The sequence below is a fragment of the Protopterus annectens genome, chromosome 15.part0 (genome assembly GCF_019279795.1).
Source record: "Protopterus annectens isolate FY-2018-M chromosome 15.part0, PAN1.0, whole genome shotgun sequence".
Classification (NCBI taxonomy): domain Eukaryota; kingdom Metazoa; phylum Chordata; order Ceratodontiformes; family Protopteridae; genus Protopterus; species Protopterus annectens.
Window position 1 is genome coordinate 379645272 of NC_056749.1, and position 24199 is coordinate 379669470.

At 40.4% G+C, this 24199-nt stretch overlaps 1 protein-coding gene across 1 annotated transcript in view; it reads right to left on the minus strand.

Moving 5' to 3' along the window:
* GLA (galactosidase alpha) overlaps positions 1-24199 on the minus strand; it is a 552477-nt gene that overhangs the window by 95177 nt on the left and 433101 nt on the right. Inside the window, exon 5 of the mRNA XM_044057125.1 lies at positions 17126-17287. Within this exon, the coding sequence (XP_043913060.1) occupies positions 17126-17287 (162 nt within the window). The remainder of the gene's footprint in view (positions 1-17125; positions 17288-24199) is intronic.

Here is a 24199-nt window from a genome sequence, read left to right on the forward strand (position 1 = left end):
CAAGGCACAAAACTGACAGCGAGGGACGTCGTGGTCTGAGCCTAAACAAGTGACGCAGTAAGAATGAAAATCTCTGTGAGGTATTTGCTTTCCACAGGCAAGACAATTGTTAACTTTTTCTAACATCAGTTAGAGCAAGAAAAAAGTATCCCCAATGGGGTACTTAGCTTTAGAAGACTTCAGGTTTGAAACTCAAAAAAACGAAAATTTCAGGTTGCGGCCGACTGGTACTTGTGAACTGCTTCTGCTTCGGGCTCCCGCACGGCAGGAAAAGCTGATGTAATGGCGTTGGCTGCATGTTTTATACCTCTGATGTCATGGAAGAGGTGACAGCATCCGACGCAGAAATCCCAATACTCTGGTATTCGGGCCGACTGAGGGCTACCTGCAGTCAGATAACCCAAGTGTGATGACTGCAACAGTGAAACATGAAGAACATTGTATAAGTAGTTAAAAAAAAAAAAGTAGCTCCCTCCAGTCAAAACACTACAAAAATGTTTACCCTAGAACTCAAAAGTAAATAGCACAACTTTTACTTCAGAAAAAACAAGTTTTAAATTAGTTTAAATAACATTTTTCCCAAAAGTAAAAGTAGCACTCCAGTTTTAAAGTTACTAAAAATCATGTTTCTGTCCATGAAAACACTTTTTTCCTAGCTTAAAATGAATATTTTGAAGTTCAGTTTTTGTCAAAAAAAAGTAAATTTTGAAATTTATCCCCCACAGGATACTTATCTGCCCAGTAATGAAAAGTGTTAACAAGCAGTCGATCCTTGAAATCCCGCAAGAGGAGCACTTCTGTGGCAGGAAAGCTCTGAAGACCTTGGTACCCAAACCACTCATTTTAGTCAGCTTGGCTTGAGCCAAACAGTTTGGGCATGTGGAAGAAGGCCATGAAGCTGGCAGATGGTTGTATCCCGTGCAGGATTCACCCCATACAGATATGGCTACTGCAACAGTGATCTTTATGATGAACAGAGAGTATTCCTGTGGAAGTTTGGAGGGAAGAAAGTGATAAAGATCTGGAAGGTTTGTTTACAAGTAATTTAAGAGGAGAAAGCTGCAGGGACTGAACTACTCAAACCCAACTTCATATAGACTAATTTCTAACTATGATTATAAAACCTTTATGTCTATACTAGCTAAGAGAATACATAAGGTGTTAAATAAACTGACAAGATATGGATCAATGTAGTTTTGTGGCAGGGAGGCAAACGTGGCAACATCAAAAGAATAATGATCGAGACAGAAGACAACCACGGGAAGACCCCATTATTGTTGGTGCTTCTTGATGCAGATAGAGTTAACTGGGATTTTTAATTAAGGCAATGGCAGTATTTACATTTCCTGATAGAATAATGGGGTTAATTAGTAAGATATATGAATACTCAGTGGTAAGACTCACAGTGGAAATGTTTCTCTCTGGCAAGCTGTGTGTGAGTGGAGGAACCAAGCAGGGGTATCCTCTTTCCTGTTTGCTATCTGCTTTACACTCAGAGCCACTGGCAAATACAATAAAGGACTCAAAAATTCAAGGGTATAACAAGTATAGTACTCAAAAAAAAATTAGCCTTATTTACAAATTATATTATTTTGAGCTTGGTAAACTGAGAAAATGATATTTTAGTGTTGTGGAACATTTTGAGACAATTTCAAGTTTTCTTTAGGATACAAGATAAAACAAAGGCTAAAGTGATAAACTTATATTCACAAACATGAATTGTTTTCAGCAATACCCATATTTATAGGGACATAATAACATGACATATTTAGGTATATGGATTAAAAAGGATTCTAATTAAGGCATCTAAGGAAATATGGGAAGAGACTAAACAAAAGGTAGTACAAAAATGAAGAAGTTTGAAGGTCTTGATTATGGATATGGATTGTAACGTACAAACAGAATATTTTTTGTCCCTTTAATAGTATATGAAAGTCAGGCTTATTTTTATCAACCCAAGGAAAATCCATGGGTCATAATTAATAAAGAACTGAAGCCCATCTCAATACCGGAAGATTGCCAAATTCTGGTAATAACGGCCATACACGTAGAAAATGCACTCTCCAAAGCTAAGAATACAGCATCCATGGGACCAGATGACATCCCGGGCTGTGTACTACATGAACTACAAAATGAACTGGCACCTCACCTAAGTGTCATGTTTAATCGTAGCCTCACCTCAGGCTTTGTGCCCACTGAGTGGCGCACAGCTACAGTTATCCCACTCCACAAGGGGGATCCACCTTGGAGCCTGGGAACTACCGCCCCATCAGTCTGATGAGCCTGATCTGCAAGGCTATGGAACGTATTATCATGGAACTTATAAACAAAGACATTGGCAACCTTCAAACACTGGATCCCACCCAGTTTGTGTTTGTGAAGGGCCGATCTTGTCTCCTGAACTTGATTAGACTTTTTCGAATCGGTCTCCAGAGCCGTGGATGAGGGTAAGGCGGTCTTCACCTACCTGGACTTCACCAAGGCCTTTGACACCATCCCCCACTCTGGAATCATAGACAGGATTGCTAAGCTGGGCATTAATCCCTACGTCACTCGGGTTTCCAACTGGCTTACTGACAGAACCCACACTGTGAAAGTAGCCAACTCCAAATCCAGCTACAGACAAGTGACAAGTGGAGTACCCTCAGGGTTCAGTCCTGGGACCGCTCTTGTTTGGCATCTACTTCTCTGAAGTACAGGCCAACACTAAGAGACTCTGGCTAACAAAGTTCGCAGATGACTGCAAACTGGGAGCCATTACTGAATCCCCAAATGATGTGGATACTCTACAAAAGGGCCTTACAGAAACAGATGCTTGGTGCCAGAGCCATGGGCTCAAGCTCAATGCCAAGAAATGTATAGTCATTCCCTTTGGGAAAAAACATGTACCCGTGAATTACCACAAAGGTGGCAGTACACTAAACACCAAAAGTGTGATAGGAGACTTAGGGACACAGGTGACAGTGGTCTCACCTTCGATAACCACATTGCCACAACAGTCAGAAAATCCTTCTATGTGGTACACCTCATCACTAAGGGCTTTTCATCCAGAATAAAGGAGCTCATTGTCCCACTGTACTCATTCTTCAATAGACCCATTACAGAATACAATGCCCCGTTTGGTATGTACCTCTCAAGACATCTGCAACAATTGGAAAGGCCGCAGAAATACCTCACTAAAAGAATCACAGGCCTAAAGCAGATGCCCTATGCTGACCGCCTTAAAAAACTCCAGCTATACTCTGTCGCATATCGTCTACTCAGAGGCGATCTCTGCTTAACATACAAGGCCATGTCAAACCCAGAGCTGTTGGACATGCTACACTTAAAGAAATCCCAATCCCTCAGAGCCACATGTGCCAGGGATCAAAACCTTGTCATCACAATAAACAAAACATGCTGGAGGGATAGGTTCCTGACCCAGAGATTCCCCAGACTCTGGAATAGACTGCCCATACATGTCAAGCAGAGTGCCTCTTTGGCCTTCTTCAAAAGAAACCTTGACGATTGGATGGGAGAAAGGAAATTCACCCCGGGGATCACATCAGTCACACTGCTAGACAGGGGTCCGGGGAAGTAAATAGTGTGGAAAGAAATAGCCAGGGAATTGTTATGGCTAGGCTTGTATAGGCCCTAGGACCGATAGCCTAGTACCAACCTATGAACCTATGGGAGGATAAGAAGACAAGAGTTAAGTAAGATAAATGTTTCTCCCCACAAACCAGATTTGAAGGGATACACTGGAGTTGCACAGTTAAGACTCATATATGACATACAGGTACATGACTACAAATCAAGTGGAAAGAAATGATGCTGAAATGTAAGCAGTTCAGGAAATAAGGAGAGAATGTGATTTTGAATGCAGGCCCTGAAGGAAAGAGATAACCATACAGAATATTGTATTTACAGAGTAGCATAAAGTAATTTGAGACTAAGCCAACATGGGAATGGAGAATTGAACTTTTACCAAAAGGTATGACTGTAAGTAGAGTCATATAAAATGGGTAAGAGGGAGCTGGAATTTACTGAAGAACGTTAACAAGGGAACCAAGCCAATGTGGGAATGGATAAAGGAGATTTTACTGACAGGGATGACAGCAAGTACAGTCATATAAAATAAACAGGGAGCTGGAATTTATTGGAAAAAGTTAACAAAGGAATGAAGATATTGGGAACAAATAATAACAGACTGAAAAGTCAGACAATAGGATGAGACCAAACAAAAGTAAGGACTGCAGGTTGGAGACTGGCTCCCATACCAGGTATTGATAAGTATACAGGAAAACAGAAACAGATAGGGATTGTTAAATGAATGACCAGCTCTGGTTGAGTTTATAGTTGAGTCTAGAACAGAAGATGCAGTGAAAAAGGGATAGTTAGTATGAGACAAAAATAATGCATGATATCTATAAGAATCAAGAAAAGAAAGGCAATATATAAAGGAACAATGGGAGGATATTTGCATGGTTCCTAAGTATGTAACAAAATCAGGAAGGTTTATGATTTTTGCATGAAAGAGCTGCATAGGTGGTATTATACCCTCAGCAGACTTCAGATAAGTTTTGTACTGGTATGCAGTAATTGTAGATGTGATAAGTACTTGGGAACATGTAATTTGAAAATGCAACAGGTTGGTCAATTTTAAATAATTACTTACAGGGTACTTTACCATAAATTCTGGGAAAGTAAACTGTGACTACAGAAAGGTACTTGGGAATATGTTGTTTGAAAATGCAACAAGGCGATTGATTTAAAAAATTCCATATCAGAAATTTTGGGAAAGCAAATTGTTGTGACTACAGAAAGGATTCTTTTCATCTGAGATATAGAAGAACTGCCTGGACATACTAAGGCCATACTATATTGGATGCTGTTGACTGCCAAAAAAGCAGTTACTAGAAAACGGAAATCAAAATTCAAACCAAGAGTAACATAAATTACTGAATGCTGTACATGACATGAAATAATTCGAGATGGGATCCTTAAAAAGGGAAAGGGCAAACTAGAATGAAATAAATACAATCTGTGGGAACAATACATGCAGAATATTTAGGAGGAAGAGTGAAATTTCAAGGAAGGCAGGACATGAACAATCTATGTAATGTTAAACTGAATAATACTTATTAAGAAAGAAACCATGTGTGTAATAATAGCATGAAAAAGAAAAATCTTTGTGATTCTTTTTCTCTTTTATAACAATATATATGTGCCCATATCACTGTTCAATATATGAAGTTAATAAAGGTTTCTTTTTTTTAAAGTTCCTTGCATATTAGTTTCTATAACTCTGAAATACTGTTTGCTGTGGTAACCACAAGCAAGAGAGCTGTCTTCAAAGTCAGAAATCTGATTAATGCTGCAACAGCTGTTCAAAACAGCTTGTGTCATATTTTACAATCCAAAGGTCGAGTCTCAAAGTGGGAGTCACTATATTCCGAGGCAGTTTCAAACACCCCCTTGACATACTGCTTAAAGTAATGAAGCCAATGGCTGATAAATTTGCCTCCAGTAAGGCATAAGCCAACCCTAATCTATATAATGCTGAAATATTTTGCAGCTGACACTGCCACTGAAAGGAAGTCTTGATTTCTCCTTTGGCACTACAGTGAACATCTCTTCTGTTTAGCTAGTTAATTCTTTGCAGTAGGCCTCTTAGGTGCCTAAAAGGTAGCAAAGTCATACCACCCATGTTGTCAGTCTGCACCTGCATGTCCATAGGTTTAGGTGAATCAAGGAGCCCTTGAACTGAACTGAGCAAAGTGTTCACAAACTAAGGCAGAATGAAGAGTTTCTCCCTTGTCATCTCTAATAGGAGGTATCACCTATGCTGCCTTGGCCAAAAGGCTGCTATTTGGAATGTCTGCGACTACCCTTCTTGCACTGCTTCAGTCACTGCGGAGACTACATGGATCAAAGGAGTAAGCATACAGAAACAGAATTATTTATTTTTCTGGCTGAAGGAGAAAACAGCAGTTGCACAGTCTTCCTTGTAATAGGCTCTGAAACAGAAAAATTTCAGCCATTTACTGCTTGCATAAAAGGTATATCTCTGTACACCCCATGTGTGGAACATTTGTTAAAAACATTCCTATACAGTATCCATTTGCAGAGACCTGCTTCTGTTCTGCCAATGTGTTCTATGGAGATGGGACATAGGAGGGCTTCAGCTACATGCCTGACTAATTATGCATTGCATCTACAAAGAGCATAAGAGGAGGCTCCTCTTTATGAGCCACATTACAGAGGTGACGTCTTTCTTAATACCAAAGTTGCAATATTCAAGCTGTTGGGTAACCTTGACAAATAACCTGGATGTCTGGCTACGGTACCAAAGCCAAAACTTTCAACAGAGCCATATGCCCAAGATATTACCTAAGCCCACAGGTGTAAGGGTACTTAAACAGATGTATGAGCATAATAGCTCAGACTATCTCACCACCAGTCTGCACACAGGTCTTGTAACAGGTCCATTTTATGCATGGTTGCTGGTACAGTTGGCCTTCACTGGCTCAAATAAGTGTCCTGTTGGAGAATCTTTCTTGTTTTTTCCTGAACTGTACTGCTGTTTGTTACTCTATTAGATGTCAACTAGGAGGGGAAATGAAATTGCATTAGGATTTCCTACTAGGATCTCCACTCACACTATCTTTTCTGTTTAAGTGCAGTGCACAACTATAAGAATTCTATGATCTGTCAATCCTTTGTCCCAAAGACCTTAGGAAAGTGACTTTTATCTCTCAACTCCTACTTGAAGACCCAGCACCTTAAGCACCCCACCCAAGCAAAGATGGTGGAGCCTTCCATACCTGCCATGCAAAAAAAAAAGTTCATATGGCCTAGGCCTAATATGATGACTGCACAGTCAGACTCGGATGTACCTATATTGCTTTTAGAACTGGCAGTACACTCGGGCACCTGCTCAGATGCCCACTACTATGACTGGTGGAGGCCGATATGGTGTCTTGAGGTTCACACATCTGAAATGACTGAAGCTATCAATGACAATGAGAAGGGAGACGGATCCTCATTTAATAACTTCTGCAGACCCAAAGGCATACGGCAGAGTCTCACTAGACAGGAAATTCCGGGGTTGCTCACTGAGGTACATCTGGGGACGGAACCTCCACATTTAGTCAAAGCAGACATTGCACCTCAGGAAAACAAACAAAAACATTTCCTGTCCTTAGACATCCAAGGAAAAAGGGTGGATGGATTTTTCACACAACCTGTTTAAGGTCATAATAGCACACAGGCCACCATCCTTTGTAGGGTCTACTCCTACTTCTTTTTCTCTTAACACCCCTCAAAAAAGACACTTAGATTCTTTTTCTGAGGCTCAACAGACTGAATCAGACTCGGATGAGCAGATCCATTCACCAGGCTAAGTGGCATATGGCAATGAAGACTCCCTCTCTCCTGACTCCCCTGTTGAAGAAACTTCATTTGGAGAAATCACTGTTAATATGGTGAAACATAATGAATGGGAATCCAGGAGACTTCTAAGGTTCAACAGAGATACTATAAGGCACCCCCGCTCCTGCACCTGTACTGCCTGTTCTATAGGCTTTCCCTAATGCCTTTGCATCCACTTCCACTGCAGCTAACTCTCAGCCAGTACCCCTAAAAGACCTGCCAGAGTTTACAAAGTACATGAAGATTTAAAATTTCTGTACAAAATCCCTGTGGCAGTCCCTTCTGTATTTTCCATGTCTGCATACAAATCCTCTAAGTTACTTCCTGCTGCCAATGCTCTTCCCTCAGATAAATACAGCAAAACAATGAACATACTGTGGAAAAGGTTTATACATCTTCTGCTCTTGCCCTTAGAGCTCTGAAATGTCAGACCCAAATTACTAAATATTTACTGCCTGTTTTAGGTAATTTAAATAAAGCATCGTCTTCCTCAGAGGAGCTGGACAGTAAACAACAGGCCATATCTATGGTGTCTCAGGCCTTCCAAGTGGCTAGGCACAGCATAAAAAGCAGCTATGCTGCAGTAGGAACTTCCTCCAGAGCAGTAGCTACAGGTTCTGTTATCAGGAGATATGCACAGTTATGCACTCAATCCTCCCAGAGGATATTAAGGCAAAACCTTTAGACCCTGCTTTATACAAGGACCCTTTTTTTTGCTCTGGATGCTGACAATCTGTTCAAACATTTACAAGAACAAGGTGAAGTTATGAATAACTGTAGACAGACCTCACTCCTGTGCCCAAACATCAAAGGAAAGTACAGTTGTGTAAAATCTTACCATAACAGTAGATGTCTCTCTCTATCTTCACTGTTACAGTATTCTTCACAGTGGGGAATCTCCTGCCAAAGACAGCTGAACATCAGATCTTGTATATGCCACACGTATGCTCCCAGTTCAGGATGTAAGGCATAAAGGTGACGTACGGACACTGTTACCCTGAAATGAATTGCTCCAGTAAAGAAACAATCTTCATAGGATAAAAATGAGGTCATGCACCTTCAGAAGGAGAAATTGTAAATGGAAAAAAAGAGCCTCAGCCAGGAGGGGAGCTAAACAAAACCCAAAAGAGAAAAGGGGGCTAGAGGGAAGAAACAAATACTGCAACAATGAAGAGCAGGACATCTGTTGCGGTAAAATTTTACACAACTGTACTATGTCCTTCTATACCACTGTTGCAGTATTCTTCACAGTAAGGGGGTTGTGCAAAAGCTCAAGAAGAGGATTAGGAGGTGGAAAGCAGGAAACAGCTCTCAACAACCCCCTGCAAAGTGGTTCTTGCAAAACCCGCTCTGGCCCTAGAGACCATGTCCAATTTATAATGCTTAGTAAAGGTATGCACTGAAGACCAAGTGGCAACTTCAAGGATGGAATTAGTGTCCAACCCCTTGGAGAGAGCACCAGGAGAGGCAAAAGTCCTAGTGGAGTGGGCTCTAACAGAAGTAGACAGACACTTGCCATGAAATGAATAATAAAAGGAAATGGCCTTAGAAATCCAGGAGGAGATGGTTTGCTTAAAAACAGCCAAACTCAATGTCCTGGGACAAAGGAAACAAAAGGTTGGTCAGACTTAAGAATGACCTTAGTTTTATCCAAATACCTGAGCTGTCTGTGCAAATCCAAGGTATGCAGTACTCTCTGACTAGCAGACTTAGGAGAAGAAAAAAGGGAAGGGAGTTGTATTGCCTGATTCAAAGACAATCCATTAACAACCTTGGCCATAAAAGAAGTATTAGTACAAAGGAAAACTCTGTCCCTTTGGAAAAAAATAAAAAACAAAACAAAACAAAACAAAAAAAAAAAATAGAGAGGTGGCCACATGGGCCTGGAGCTCAAAAACCCTCCAAGCAGAAGTAAGAGCAAGCAATAAGACAGTCTTCCAGGTACAATGTTGCACAGAAGTTAAACCTGCAGGCTGAAAAAAAAGCCTGGGTCAAGTTTTATAAAACAAAATTAAGGTCCCAAGGGGAGGAATCTGCTTCCTTAGGGGCCGAAGATGCAGGATGCCTCTGAGAAACTGTTTGACTTCAAAGCAAGAAGCCAAGGGAGGATTCAAGGGCAGACAGGCAGAAATGGCAGACAAATGGGCCTTTACAGAAGAATAGGTCAAGCCAGACTGCAAGGACAGCTGAACGGCAGATCTTGTATATGCCACATGTATGCTCCCAGTTCAGGAAGTAAGGCATAAAGGTGATGTACGGACACAGTTACCCTGAAATGAATTGCTCCAGTAAAGAAACAATCTTCATAGGATAAAAATGAGGTTATGCTCCTTCAGAAGGAGAAATTGTAGATGGAAAAAAAGAACCTCAGCCAAGAGGGGAACTAAAAACCCAAAAGAAAAAAGGGGGCTAGAGGGAAGAAACAAATACTGCAACAATGAAGAGCAGGACATCTGTTGCAGTAAAATTTTACACAACTGTACTATGTCCTTCTATACCACTGTTGCAGTATTCTTCACAGTAAGGGGGGTGTGCAAAAGCTCAAGAAGAGGATTAGGAGGTGGAAAGCAGAGAACAGCTCTCAACAACCCCCTGCAAAGTGGTTCTTGCAAAACCCGCTCTGGCCCTAGAGACTATGTCCAATTTATAATGCTTAGTAAAGGTATGCATTGAAGACCAAGTGGCAACTTCAAGGATGGAATTAGTGTCCAACCCCTTGGAGAGAGCACCAGGAGAGGCAAAAGTCCTAGTGGAGTGGGCTCTAACAGAAGTAGACAGACACTTGCCATGAAATGAATAATAAAAGGAAATGGCCTTAGAAATCCAGGAGGAGATGGTTTGCTTAAAAACAGCCAAACTCAATGTCCTGGGACAAAGGAAACAAAAAGTTGGTCAGACTTAAGAATGACCTTACTTTTATCCAAATACCTGAGCTGTCTGTGCAAATCCAAGGTATGCAGTACTCTCTGACTAGCAGACTTAGGAGAAGAAAAAAGGGAAGGGAGTTGTATTGCCTGATTCAAAGACAATTCATTAACAACCTTGGCCATAAAAGAAGTATTAGTACAAAGGAAAACTCTGTCCCTTTGGAAAAAAATAAAACAAAACAAAACAAAATAAATAGAGGGGTGGCCACATGGGCCTGGAGCTCAAAAACCCTCCAAGCAGAACTAACAGCAAGCAATAAGACAGTCTTCCAGGTACAATGTTGCACAGAAGTTGAACCTGCAGGCTCAAAAGAAACCTGGGTCAAGTTTTATAAAACAAAATTAAGGTCCCAAGGGGAGGAATATGCTTCCTTAGGGGGCGAAGATGCAAGATGCTTCTGAGAAACTGTTTGACTTCAAAGCAAGAAGCCAAGGGAGGATTCAAGGACAGACAGGCAGAAATGGCAGACAAATGAGCCTTTACAGAAGAATAGGTCAAGCCAGACTGCAGCAACTCACACAAATAGGAGAGAATCAGAGGGACCCCCACTAAAAAAGGATCCTGGTTATTTACATGGCACCAAATAGAAAACCTCTTCCATTTAGACATACAAGACTTTCTGGTTGCAGGTTTTCTTATCACCTGTAAAACTTTAAAAATGTTCTCAGAAAAGAGGTACCTAAAAGGGACCAAATCATATCACCCACAGAATCAACTGAATAGAGGACAAGTAAGGATGGATATGTGGCCCCCTTGTCCTATGTGAAAGTCCAACCAGTGAGGTAACTTGTGATGACTGCCCCTGGCCAGATGCATTAAGAGGGGGAACTAGTGCTGTTTTGACCTAAAGGGAGTCACTAACAAGATTTCTGGGGAGCCCAGCTCAATCTTCTGCAGGACTCTTGGAAGTAGAGGAAGGGGAAGGAATGCATAGAGAAACATACAAGACATACAAGACTTTCTGGTTGCAGGTTTTCTTATCACCTGTAAAACCTTAAAAATGTTCTCAGAAAAGAGGTACCTAAAAGGGACCAAATCATATCACACAGAGTATCAACTGAATAGAGGACAAGTAAGGATGGCAGATCCTGCCTCTTAAACCTGGTTGACTTCTTTGAAACAGTCACCAAGGCCATTGACGAAGGGAAGGTGGTCCACACAGCCTATCTGGACCTCGCAAAAGCCTTCGATACAATACCCCACTCGGGCATTATAGATAAGCTCACCAGCTTAAATATAAACCCCTATGTCACTAGATGGGTTGCAAACTGGCTCAAGGACAGAACCCACATGGTTAGAATTGCTGGAGCCATGTCACCGACTCCAAACCAGTTACAAGTGGCGTCCCACAAGGCTCAGTCCTGGGACCTCTCTTGTTTGGCATATATTTCTCAGAGGTACAGGCCAACACGGAAGGACTGTGGCTGACCAAGTTCGCAGATGACTGCAAACTGGGCGCCATAATCGACTCTCCAGCCGACACAAGCATCCTCCAAAAGGGCCTCACAGAAACAGACAACTGGTGCCAGAGCCATGGCCTCAAGCTAAACGCCAAAAAGTGTATAGTCATCCCCTTTCGCAAAAACAAAGTGCTCACAAATTACCACATAGGTGGTAATCCATTAAGTACAGAAGAAGTAATTAGGGACCTGGGGACCCAAGTTGATAGCAATCTCTCATTTGACAACCACGTGGCCAAAGTGGTTAGAAAAACATTTTATATAGCCCACCTAATCATGAAGGGATTCACATCTAGATTAGGCGCGGTCATCGTGCCTCTTTACTCATCCCTCATCAGGCCCATAATCGAGTACAATGCCCTTTTGGGATGTACCTTACCAAACACCTGCAGCAACTGGAAAGACCCCAAAAGTACCTCACCAAGAGGATCAAAGGGCTCAAACAGATGCCATATGCTGCCCGGTTAAGGAAACTCCAGCTCTACTCAGTGGCATACCGCCTGCTCAGAGGTGACCTGTGCCTGACGGATAAGGCCATGTCCAACCCGGAATTAAGGGACATGCTGCACCTCAGAAAATCCAAATCCCATCGAGCTACATGCTCGAGAGACTTGAACCTCAGCACTGAAATAAATAGGACATGCTGGAGGGACAGATTCATAACCCAGAGGCTCCCTTCACTCTGGAATAAAATCCCAGTCCAGGTTAGGCAGAGTCCCTCATTGACTCTCTTCAAGAGGAATCTTGATGAGTGGATGGGAGATCGTAGGTTTACCCCGGTATCACTTCTGTGTCACTGTTAGACAGAGGCACAGTATACTAACCTCAAAAAAGGGCATAGCAAAATTAATTTATAATGGGTGGCAAAAGCCAAACACACTCTGGCTAGGCTTATAAATGCCCTAGGGCATATAGCCTAGTATGAACCTATGAACCTATGAACATCCCCTTCCAAGGAAAAGAAAAGGCATCCATCTTCCATGCCAGACGGCATGGCATTCTGGAACAGAAAAGAAGGAGTTGCCTGCTCAAAAGGAAAGGAAAAAGCTCTACCTGAAGAATACCCCACCGATGGACTATATCCAGAAATACATCTCTGTGAAGTACCCATTTGTGAGCCTGTGTTTTGCATCTGCCACTAAATTCTGCTCTGAGGGAATATACACTGCCTGAATAGTTAACTGATAATGGAGAGCCAGATCTCAGGCCTGAAGAGTTACCCTGCAGAGAAATGTTGTAGTGTTAACATCACGGCCTAAAGGGGACAACAATGTGGAATTGTATGCAAGAAATTCCCTCTCTGTATCTAAGGACTCAAGACTCCCTATTGAAAGTCGGTTCCTTTGTCCTCTTCTGAGGTGGGATTCCCAATATCAACAGTTGTTCAGATCTGTGTTACACACTTTGAATTGGATTCACCTGTTGCATACAGCAGATTTGGGAAAGCGGCCTGTAAAGGCAAACTTCTTTGGCCTGTATGACTAGATGTGCAATTTAGCTTTGTCCTCTTCTGAGGTGGGATTCCCAGTACCAATGGTTGTTCAGATCTGGGTTGCAGACTTTAAATTGGACTCACTTGCTTCATATAGCCAATTCTGGCAAGAGTCCTGCAAATGCAAACTTCTCTGGCCTGGACGACTAGATCTTTAAATTAGAAGTGGTCAAATGGAGGCCTGGGTATGTGGGCAGACATACCACATATCTATTTTATGAGTACTGATGTCCTTGCATAGAGGATGCAGGGGGATACTGCACTCCTCCGATGTTATCATGAAATGAGTGTCAGACTTGGATCCTGGGATTAAGGTGTCTGGACGGAGGGCAAACAGATTCTTTGTCTCAGGAGGACATGCAGTCTTTCCAAAAGCATGGTGGCATCCACAGGCCGCAGGCATTATAGATTGCAAAGCTGGAAGACTGCTGTAGGCTACATTCAAATTCTCCATCTCCCATTATTCCATCTCTAGTAGGTGCTTTTCAGTGTGTTTCTTGATCTTGGAGAGAATGTACTAAAGCAGGTGACTGCTGAACACTGGAAGCATGACAGCCAGCTTGGACAGGGGCTCCAGCCTCTTTCCAGCCAGGTAGTTCTAGACAGCTACCCTCAGAGCCTTCCTGCTGAAATCAGTATAGACACCTCACAAACAATATCACAATCCCTCAACCTATAACCTTAGGAGTCAATTTACAACAGGGCCAACACTTCAAACCCCTGCATCCAAACTAAACATTTCTGACCTCAGCTTTTATTACCAAACTATGTCAATCACTCCCTCTAAGTCTCAAAGAAATATCCAAGTACTCTAATTTCTAAACTCCACGCAAGTAGTTTCTACAAAAACAAAATAAATGTAAATGCCAGACATATCTCACAAACTAACAGTGACTGAATACTCTCATTCTGTGTGCTAGACCTCTGTACTTCAAAAATTACTACTAACTTGATTACTCACTGTTACCTGGGACTCTCTCTTAAGTAAATACATACACAGTATCATGTCTGTGCTAATCCTCAACTGAGCTGATATTACACGTATAACATACAGCAACTTCTTGCACCTATTATTGTTTTCATGTTTCACGTATCATTGCTGTGAACAAATTGTTTTGCATGCATTCCAGGCTGAGCCTGCAATTGTGCAATTTCTGATCAGTGCTCTACCCTGGTACACAAAATGTAAATTAAAAAAAAAAAAAATAGAGAGGGTTCCAGACACAATATACATTGAAAATGAAAACCTCTTTAGCGGATCTGCCTATCACAAGCACACTTGCTCATCTTTTCTAGAGAAAGACATACCCTGCTAATGTGTGATGTCTGACTCAACCCATAACATGGCACAAAATGCAGAGCACCAATAGTTATATAGGCAGAAAATTATTCAACTATGATGCACTTACCTGCCAAATCTAGATGAAAAGGTCAAACTGCTGCACATGTGCTGCAGAAAGACATAGCTAAAGATGCTGCATGTGGATCTCACCTTTACACTGAGAATGAACTGATGACTCAGGGAAGTGTACATTCACTTACTTGAAGAGGAAGGGTATAATGTCTCCAGATCCTGGGACAAACACTGGGCCTTCTACAGGGAAAATGTAATGATTATGCTAAACTACAATCTATATGAAGTACATCAATGGATATTCAAGCCTATTTTTGCCTCTGCAAGGGTTCCCAGGAACCAGTGAAAGATGGCTGCAATTACAAGAAGATAGTGTGGGTGGTAGAGCTTGATCTTTGTAATGTCTATTTCATGGGAGCCTAACGATTAATGACAGATGACTAGTGAGTTCTACAATCATCACTGCTGTCGCAAAAAGTGACCTAGCTGGAATGCTTTTTAGAAGACTATCAAGCAGATGATCAGAAATAGTTTTAACTTATTAGTTTATGTTCCTTGACTCTAAAGCACTAAGGTATAACTCTCACCACAGTATTGTATAGAGGCAGCCTGGCTGAACATGTGAACCAGCACAAGTTTCACTGCAGTGAGTACCTCTACTCAAAGGTTTGATTTTATAAAACAGGAATGGGATTTAATTTCATTGAATAATGATTGCTATGTACATTCTTATTTACTTTTAATGCACAAATGTAAATTAAACGCTTTTCATTTTTTTATAAGTTAATTTTTTTCTTTGGCTTATTAATGTTGCTCTGGTCACTGTTTAGAGTTGTGAAGTTTATTAGAAATGTTTTTATCTCAGCATTCATGGTTTATGATATTCATTTCACTTCAGCAAACAAAACTGTCCTACAAGTGTTACTGTACAATCACAGCATTGTAAGAGCTCTGAATGAAGGTAAAGGAGCAAATGCAAGTGCAGGGGACTGACTTCTGTGGATTATATTCCATGGAGGTTGGGTACTGCAGACAATAGTAACATAAGGAATGCCTTCATACACTGACATCCATCTGTTACTAAGAGGACCATTGACACTGAGGACTCTAATGAAAGCTAAGTATCAGAGCCAAAAATGGGCATTATATTAGGAATACTGAGTGACCACCACTGTCGCAGTGTTTTCGCACTAGCACTTCCTTTAAATACCAGCAGCTACAAAACCCTATGCATTCCTGTGCTCAGTTTCCCTTAAATTTGAATAAAATTATATGGATGCACTATAATGAATGCATAGGATTTTTGAATATTGTGGGGTTGCTGTAAACAGTGCTTCTGATAAGATGTCAAAACAAGCAGCTGTACAAAAGAAAAGCCTTAATTAGCGCCAAAAAGTCACCACAAAACAACATGACAGGAGTGTGCAGAATGAACCAGGAAGTAGAAAGAACAAAACCTAAATGTAGTAACTCATCATTTGGGTAGTATGAATGGTGTCATTCCCCCACAATGTTTCTTCCCCATTGCATTACTGTTACTGATGAAGATGAAGCTACACATTTGCCTTTTGATGACTTTTTTTTTCTAGTTGACATGCTTCAGCAAGCCTTCTAGAAGATTTCAGAACTGACACATTAATGGGAAACTTTGAAAAATAACATTTCCCTCCTTCCTTTCTACTTTCCCTACCCAGTACACCTAATGGATATTGTATATATTGAACATTTACATTGTACGTTAGTCATTGAACCAATTATAGAACTTGTCTTATAGCTTAAATGCTTGGTGGCCTGCCTTTAAAACATTTTTTGCTTTATCACTGTGTGCAGCCATTTGAAAACGTCAGCTTTGTTATCTTCTGTCTATTGTATTCTTCCACGGTAAGTCTGAACAAGGTCCATTTGGATCAGCGTCTTATCTCAATTTACAAAGGAAAATAAACAAACAAAAATAAATATATTCAACCAATGTAATTGCAGAGGGAAACAACAGGTAGAAGGCAGTGGAATGCAAAAGCCAATGGGATGTACAGGAGAACAGCGATCAGACTTTACTCTGAAGTCCTCGTGTTCCCTAGATTAAATACAATTAAACACTGCATTTAGCTGAAAGAAAAATGCAGACTCCTCCAAACTGCATACTGTACATATAACCTACATCTGTTCTTAAAATGTCCTAGTACTCAATGTATTTCATGGAATTTGAAAGAATCCCATAGTCTTATGCATAATGTTTATTCTTACCAAATTAATTCATGCTCTTTACGTAATATGACTTGTATAAGTGGAACTATCTGTATCCTAATGAACTGACAAAAGATTTTCAGAGAAAATGTAGTACAGCAGAGCTGCTAAAAAGAACACTCTCCTGTTGTCAGTTGTTAACTGTTAAAACATTTGAGTTGAAACAGAGTCATTTCTTTCACCTTAGAAGCAGTAGTGTTCCGCTCTCTCAACTTTAATGAAAAGATGACCTACCATGTCTGGGTCATTCCATCCTCCTGGTCCTGCTGCAGGAACAATGGTATCTTGATGGCTGGCTGTCCAATCTATGATGCTCTTGATGCTGCTCCAAGAGTCATAAACATCATTCGTGTTACGCCAGTGATTGCAGTAATGTCGGATTCGAGTATAGTTTGGCTGGAAAAGAAACCAGTGAGTTCAGTTACTGTGTAATAGCGTTTGCTGTGTGCATGTGTGAACAATACCAAAGTCTACTTCATGTGATCTCTATTTCTCCTGCACAGTGTGCAGGATACTGTCTAAAGCATTTAAGAAGATGAAGAAAAAACGCACCTAAGAATTTAGGAAAAAAATTACTTGACTGGTACCACTGGAACAAACTTTCCACTACACGTTAAACAGAATAAACAGACAATTTGCTGGGCAGCCTCGAACTCTGTGGTCTGTTCTGTATTCTTTGAGGCCGGAGACAACTTTTGTTTATGAATTATTGGACAGGCTTGTAATGGTCTGTAGACTGATTGCCTAATACTTTCCTATGAGCCTATACTGAACCATGGAAATAAGTTAGCTTTGTTAAAGTGACATGCACTGGAATTCTTGTAAAGGATCTGTAACATCAGTGGTGTAAACATCAAAGTGATCTACTGCTTAACAAGTAAGTATGCTGAACAAGATATTTTTTCTGAAAGTAGTTATCAACATAAAAAAATTATCAAGTTTTCTCAAACACAATAATGTTGCTGTATTTGTACGTGTTTTGTATGACTCAAAATTGTTTAAAGTGACAGCAAAAAAACAAGCATCACGAAAAACGAAAAGCAAAACTTGAATTTTCCCTTTTAACCTCAACATGTTCATCCTTAACAATAACAGCACAATGATATAATCCTATAACAAGTTTTTTTCACTCTGTACAAAGAAATCAATAAATGGTATTCTTATCTCTTATTGCGTGCACAGAATGATATGACTTCTGTATTATGTTTGTTATTATGCAATATCTAATAGATACAATTAAACAGAACTGGATCTTTTCCTCCTAGGCCTCATTTTGTCCAGTAAACAACATGCAAGGATATCTCCAGTGAAATTATCATTATTTTTATTTTTTGCAATGAGTAAAGGCATCAAGTGATAACTGTCTAATAAAATTGAATAGATGACAATTTCGTTGTTCTTGCTGAACTAGCCATTGCCATGCAGTGTGGAGAAGGAAGGTGAACTGCAATGACTGTTTACCCCTAGCATCCAAGGTCACTTACAGGTACATTAACTGCCCATTATGATCAGCTAATGCTGATGTTCTCACTCTCACAGGTATCCATTCATAAAAGCCACAGGTGAAAATACCTTCAACAAACACTGGACCTACTGCACAGAACTTCCTCCCACAAGAAATCAGATAGCTTCTTTTTAGATTTTGAAGGCACTGACTGGTTTGTTTTGCTAAAAAAATAAAAAGAAGCTCTTGAAATACCTCAACAATAACTATAAAAGAATCTGTTATGCTAAGGGTTAAAGTATACACCCAGAACCAGATTTTAAATACTATTAAACCCAGAAAAATATTTTAACTATTTACCGATATCTAGCTCCATACACAAGCATGGATAGCGCGCTGATTCACTGTATAAATCTATATATTGCGAAAGGTAATTGACATTTAATTTTATTTTAGATTATGGCTCCCTATTAAAATGTTGTTGCTTGAAATGCCAAGTGCTGAAAAGTCAAACCCCCCCCCCCAAAAAAAAACACAGTAGAAGAGCGAATCTCGAAAATCGCTTTTCTCCTTAAAACTTCTTTTTGCAGACGAGGCAAGCCAACCCCACCCCCGAACCTACATATACCAACTCCGACATTAGTATGGAAATGGAAAAAACACACAGACCTCAGATGTAATGGCAAAAGTGTTTAATGTAAAGCTGTGGTCTGTGTATTTTTATTGTTTCTATACTTATTTCGTGTTTTTGCTTTGTAACCATTTGTCTTTGGTGGTTTGGTTTACCAACTCCGAAATTGCCTTACCTCGGAGAAAAGGGAATATTCTGAGAAATGGCTTCTCGGATTTAAGTATACACAAGTCCATTCTTTGGCCATTGTCTGTACTTCAGGACTAGCTGTAGTGGGTCCCGACATTTCAAATGGTTACCTTAGACTACATTTGGGTGACTTCTGTGTTTTGCATTACTGTCTTAGTCTCACTGTGGAATATACTTCTATATTCACCGAAAATTAACTCTTGCTTAACCTAACAGACTATCTGTACAAGGTGAAAACACATAGCTAACCTGGAGGCAGCCCTCTTCACCACAACTCACATGACCCCAACAATCTCATACTGGCAACATTAAATGCCATATGTTGATGCAGTAAAAAAGTCACTACCAGTGCCTCCAAGAATGCTTAAGAGTAGGCATCAATGAAATCCCCCCAATACATCTTATTTTATATATATATATATATATATATATATATATATATAGATATATATATGGGTCTACCTGATAACACCGACATGCTAAAACACCGTCAACTAAATCACCGATGCCACAAAACCGAAAGTTCAAAAACACGAAACTTCACATGCCCGACAAACCACAATCCCGACAATCAACAAACAAAACAAATTCCCTGTCCAAAAAGCACAGACACAACACAAGCACACCAAAAACCTTACAAACCTACACTAAACCTTACATACACAACTATCTGTGCACTAAAGTTAACCCAAACCCTAACCCTAAGGTCCGCCACTATCGCACACTCACCTAACCCGCGCCCTAACCCTAACTCACTTAACCTGCCCCTAACCCTACAGTCTGTCACTATTGCACACTAAACCTGACCCTCGCCCTAACCCTAACTTACTTAATCTGCCCCTAACCCTACAGTCCGTCACTATCGCACACTTACCTTAACATGTCGGTGTTCTCAGCGTCTGGATTTTAAACTGTCGATCATCTCCGTTGCCGATGTTCTCGTTGTCGGCGTTGTGGACTTTCAGCATTATCAGGTAGACCTATATATATATATATATATATATATATATATATATATATATATAAATAAATATATATACATATATATATATATATATATATATATATATATATATATATATATATATATATATATATATATATATATATAAAAACACTGATCCCTAACAAAAGCATCTCAGGCCTTAAAAGTCTTAGTTATCAGGACAGACTACAGTCAGTCTTCCTATACTTAGTGTCTTATGGGGTCATGAGAGGAGACTTGCGCCTTGCTTCTGTATCCTTAAGGACCCTATTATCTAAGGCCTCCTTCTTTCTCAATACATCAAACAGTGTAGCCAACACTACAGCAAGAGATCACAATTTACATCAGGGAATAAACAAAAACTAAATGATGCACTATGTTCATTACCCAGTGCCTCCTCTTGCATATTAAGCAATGTGACTCCATGTTGGCTTTCAAACATAGCTTAGACAAATGGATGGGTGCCTTAAAAAATACACTACGGGACTTGTAAACACTTCCCTTCTTGAAACGGTTGGTAGAACCCAATTATGGTTACCAGCAAGGGATGCTTTGCCTCTAGTTGAATAGTGTTGCATGTTCTAGGATTCCTGTGAAGTACAAAATAAATTAGTTTGTTTGACAAATCTATTATTCTCTTAACAAGTGGCAGAAAATGAAAATGCAGATCATGTATTTTTGAAAAATATTATCTGTAGTGCCATTAACTAACTGCCATTGGGCTAAAAAAAATTGCTCAGTATAGTAATCTAGTTACTAGAGAAATCAGATACGTAAGGTGTAATTTATTATTTACTGACATTGGTTGGGAGTCAGAAAGTGCTTACACAATGTGAGTAACAATCCATAAAGGCAGACAAACACCCAGTTTAAAGTGTGCTACACATTATAATATATAAAACAAACCAAGAAATAAGCAACTGAGTAAACAGTATGTGTGTGAGTTATATTGGTGTAAAGTTGAAAGATAAGGGATTCAGACAGTGGACATAATGTACTAATGACTAGCTCAGTGCTTCGTGGACTTGGTATACAATGAAGTGCAAGTTATCTGATAAGGGGCAGAAAATAGCATAGACACCTAAAGGATTCACACCCACAAGTAAAATGTGCTGCATAATGATAAACGTGAAGTTTTGTAGATAGTCCAAAAAATGGCTCAACTGCTGGTTACAGCAGCTTTCTTGACTGTGTACACATCAAGACATCTGATAGTAACAAAAAACAAACAATGCTCACACCTTCCTGTTTCAACTTTGTTTCACACAAACAGTTGCTGTAAAGTATTCCAAAATGCTTGACACAAATCACAACCGATATGCAAAGTCAGAATAATGAACAAACAGAAGTCAGTCAGTCTCATTCTCAGCTACAATCAGCCCCCATGCAGAGCAAATATAGCTATTTCTGTGTCCATCTCAAAGTCTACAGTAAAGCATTTCAGCTTCACTTCAGAAAAGCATAGCTACTCACTAGCCACAACAAAGTACTGCCAAAAAAGCCCTAGAAAGCCATCACTGCCCATATCTGGTTACCTGCCATGATTAAAGAGAAATATACCTTACACTACTGCTGTTGCTACTTTCTACTGCAACTGTCTACTCCAGTTCGCTTTTAATATTTGTAGGCTTCAATTCTCTGCCATCCCACCATCAGACATTTTTTTGGGGTGGCAAGGAGTAAAAAGCTCACAAATTGATTAGTCAGGTGTACAGCACTGCCATCCATGGGACGCTGTATTAAACAGGGGTGACACAGGCTGATTAAAGTATGAAATGCTGCTGCCACATTTCTTTACTTAGAAGAAAAACAAATGTATAAATGTTGGAAAAGTGCTCCTAGCTGAATGATGCCCTAGGTAGCCACCAAGTTTGCCTGATGTCAGTGCTGGCTATTTTGGTATCACATGGGTGTTGTGTGTGTGTGTGTGTGTGTGTGTGTGTGTGTGTGTGTGTGTGTGTGTGTACATATATATATATATATATATATATATATATATATATATATATATATATGTGTGTGTGTATATTTTACAGGAATTTTAAACTTGTAAATACCACAGGTAGGGTAGTCTCGCTGTTAATTATATGATACAGCTACCTTGAATCTGGGTATGTGCATCTGTATGTAGGTTTGACTTTACCGCTATCCTGAGTCAGAGCAGGTGCATCTGTATTTTTTCCATATATGTTTCAATTGTCAAAGTCAGACACCAACATACAAATGACTGTCACACCTTTCATTGCTTGTGCACATCAGTCTAGCAGTGTGCTCATTTACAAGAAAATAATTAAATACTAAAAGGACACATAACTGTCATTAAAATACCATTTGGGTGAAGGATTTTTCTAGAACACATCACGTGTAAGACCACCTCATTGCTCCTTATCCTTATTGTTTATAGGTTCATAGGTGTGTACAAGGCTAATGACCATGGGGCCTTTTTCAGCCTAGCCATGCATCCCAAATCACTGACAAGTTCTGGTACCCATGGGAAGTGTAAGCAGGAGCTTGGGTGATTAAACATTTTCAAGCAGGGGCCTGAGAGATGAATCATTTACAGGTTGCCTGTGTCCGTTAGGGATACAAGTGCCAAACAAGGGATGAACATTTTGTTTTCCATCCAACTGCCCAAGTTACACCTGACTTGGGTTAGGGACGAACTCTGCTTCACACATATGGGAAACATGCTCCAGAGATGGGGTAGTCTATGGGATACTTACCTATCCCCTCCACAGGCCCAATTTATATTGCAGGCAATGTTTAAGCCTTTAGAATGGGTAATTCTGGTGCTGTTTGTTTTGTGGATATGCAGGACATTCATCAGAGTTGGATCTGATGATGCCTTGTATGCCAGGTATAGATCTCCACTCAGCATCCTGTAAGAGACATAACACAGGGACAGGGCCCTGAGGCATTCTGCATGGCACATGTTAGTTACGCCTTATATTATTTTAGTGACACACCTCTGTGGACACTCCAGTTGTTAGATGTGCCTGGTTAGGTACATATCAGAGGGGGCATTGGACTCAATGATAGGTCTGATGAATTCCGAAGACAGTGGAACAATAACTTGCTTGGATCCAGATGCCAGACCTTTGTTTATAACTTGTACAACATAGAGTGATTTCCTCACTACACTAGATATGTGATAGTCAAATGCTATATTACTGTCTATGTGTCACCCCCCCAGTCCTTGACTGCTAGGTCAACTCTTAGAGGTATGCTGTCAATATGACAGTTACCAGGGGTGGTTGACTTCCCAAAGGATACTACTATGCATTTTTTAGCATTTGGTTTTAGTCCATGGCTTCAACTCAAGTTATTTGTCTGTGTCAGCCCTTCATGGAGAACATTAGAGTTGGTGGTGGATTTTATGACTGTTCCAAATTTGCAATTGCCTGCATATTTGGTCAGCCAGAGGACATCAACATTGGCCTTGGCTTTACAGAAGTAGATGCTAAAAAGGAATGGTCCCAGGACCAATCCCAGAGGGACTCCACTGGTGACTATCCTCTTTGTAGAAATGGACTTCCCAAGTCTAACTTCCTGGGTCCTGTCTGTGAGCCAGCTGGCTATACACCAGGTGACATAAGGGTTTACATCTAACCTTTTTAGATTGTCAACAATGCTACAGTGGGACAAAGTGCCTTGGCCAGGTCAAGGTAGGCATTGTGAACCATTTTGCCCTCAACCATTGCTTTGGTGACCTTCTCACTGAGGTCCACCAGGTTCAGTAGGAATGCCCTGGCCTTGATGAAACTAAACTGGGTTGGGTCTAGTGTCTGGAGATTTCCTATGTCATTATGGATCATTTCCATGATAGTTCTTGCCATGGCTTTGCATATGAGACTAGTGAGACTTGTGGGTTTGTAGTTTCCAGTGTCTGTAGATAGCCCCACCTTTGTGCAGCAGGATTACTGTTGCTGTTTTTCATTCATGAGGCTTGGAGGCTGCAATTAAAGAGTGATTCTAGTTAGCTTGGTAAATCAGGTTTCATGCTATTTACAAGGCAGCCTGGAATATTGTCAGGGCCTACTGATGTGGTGCTCTTGGCCA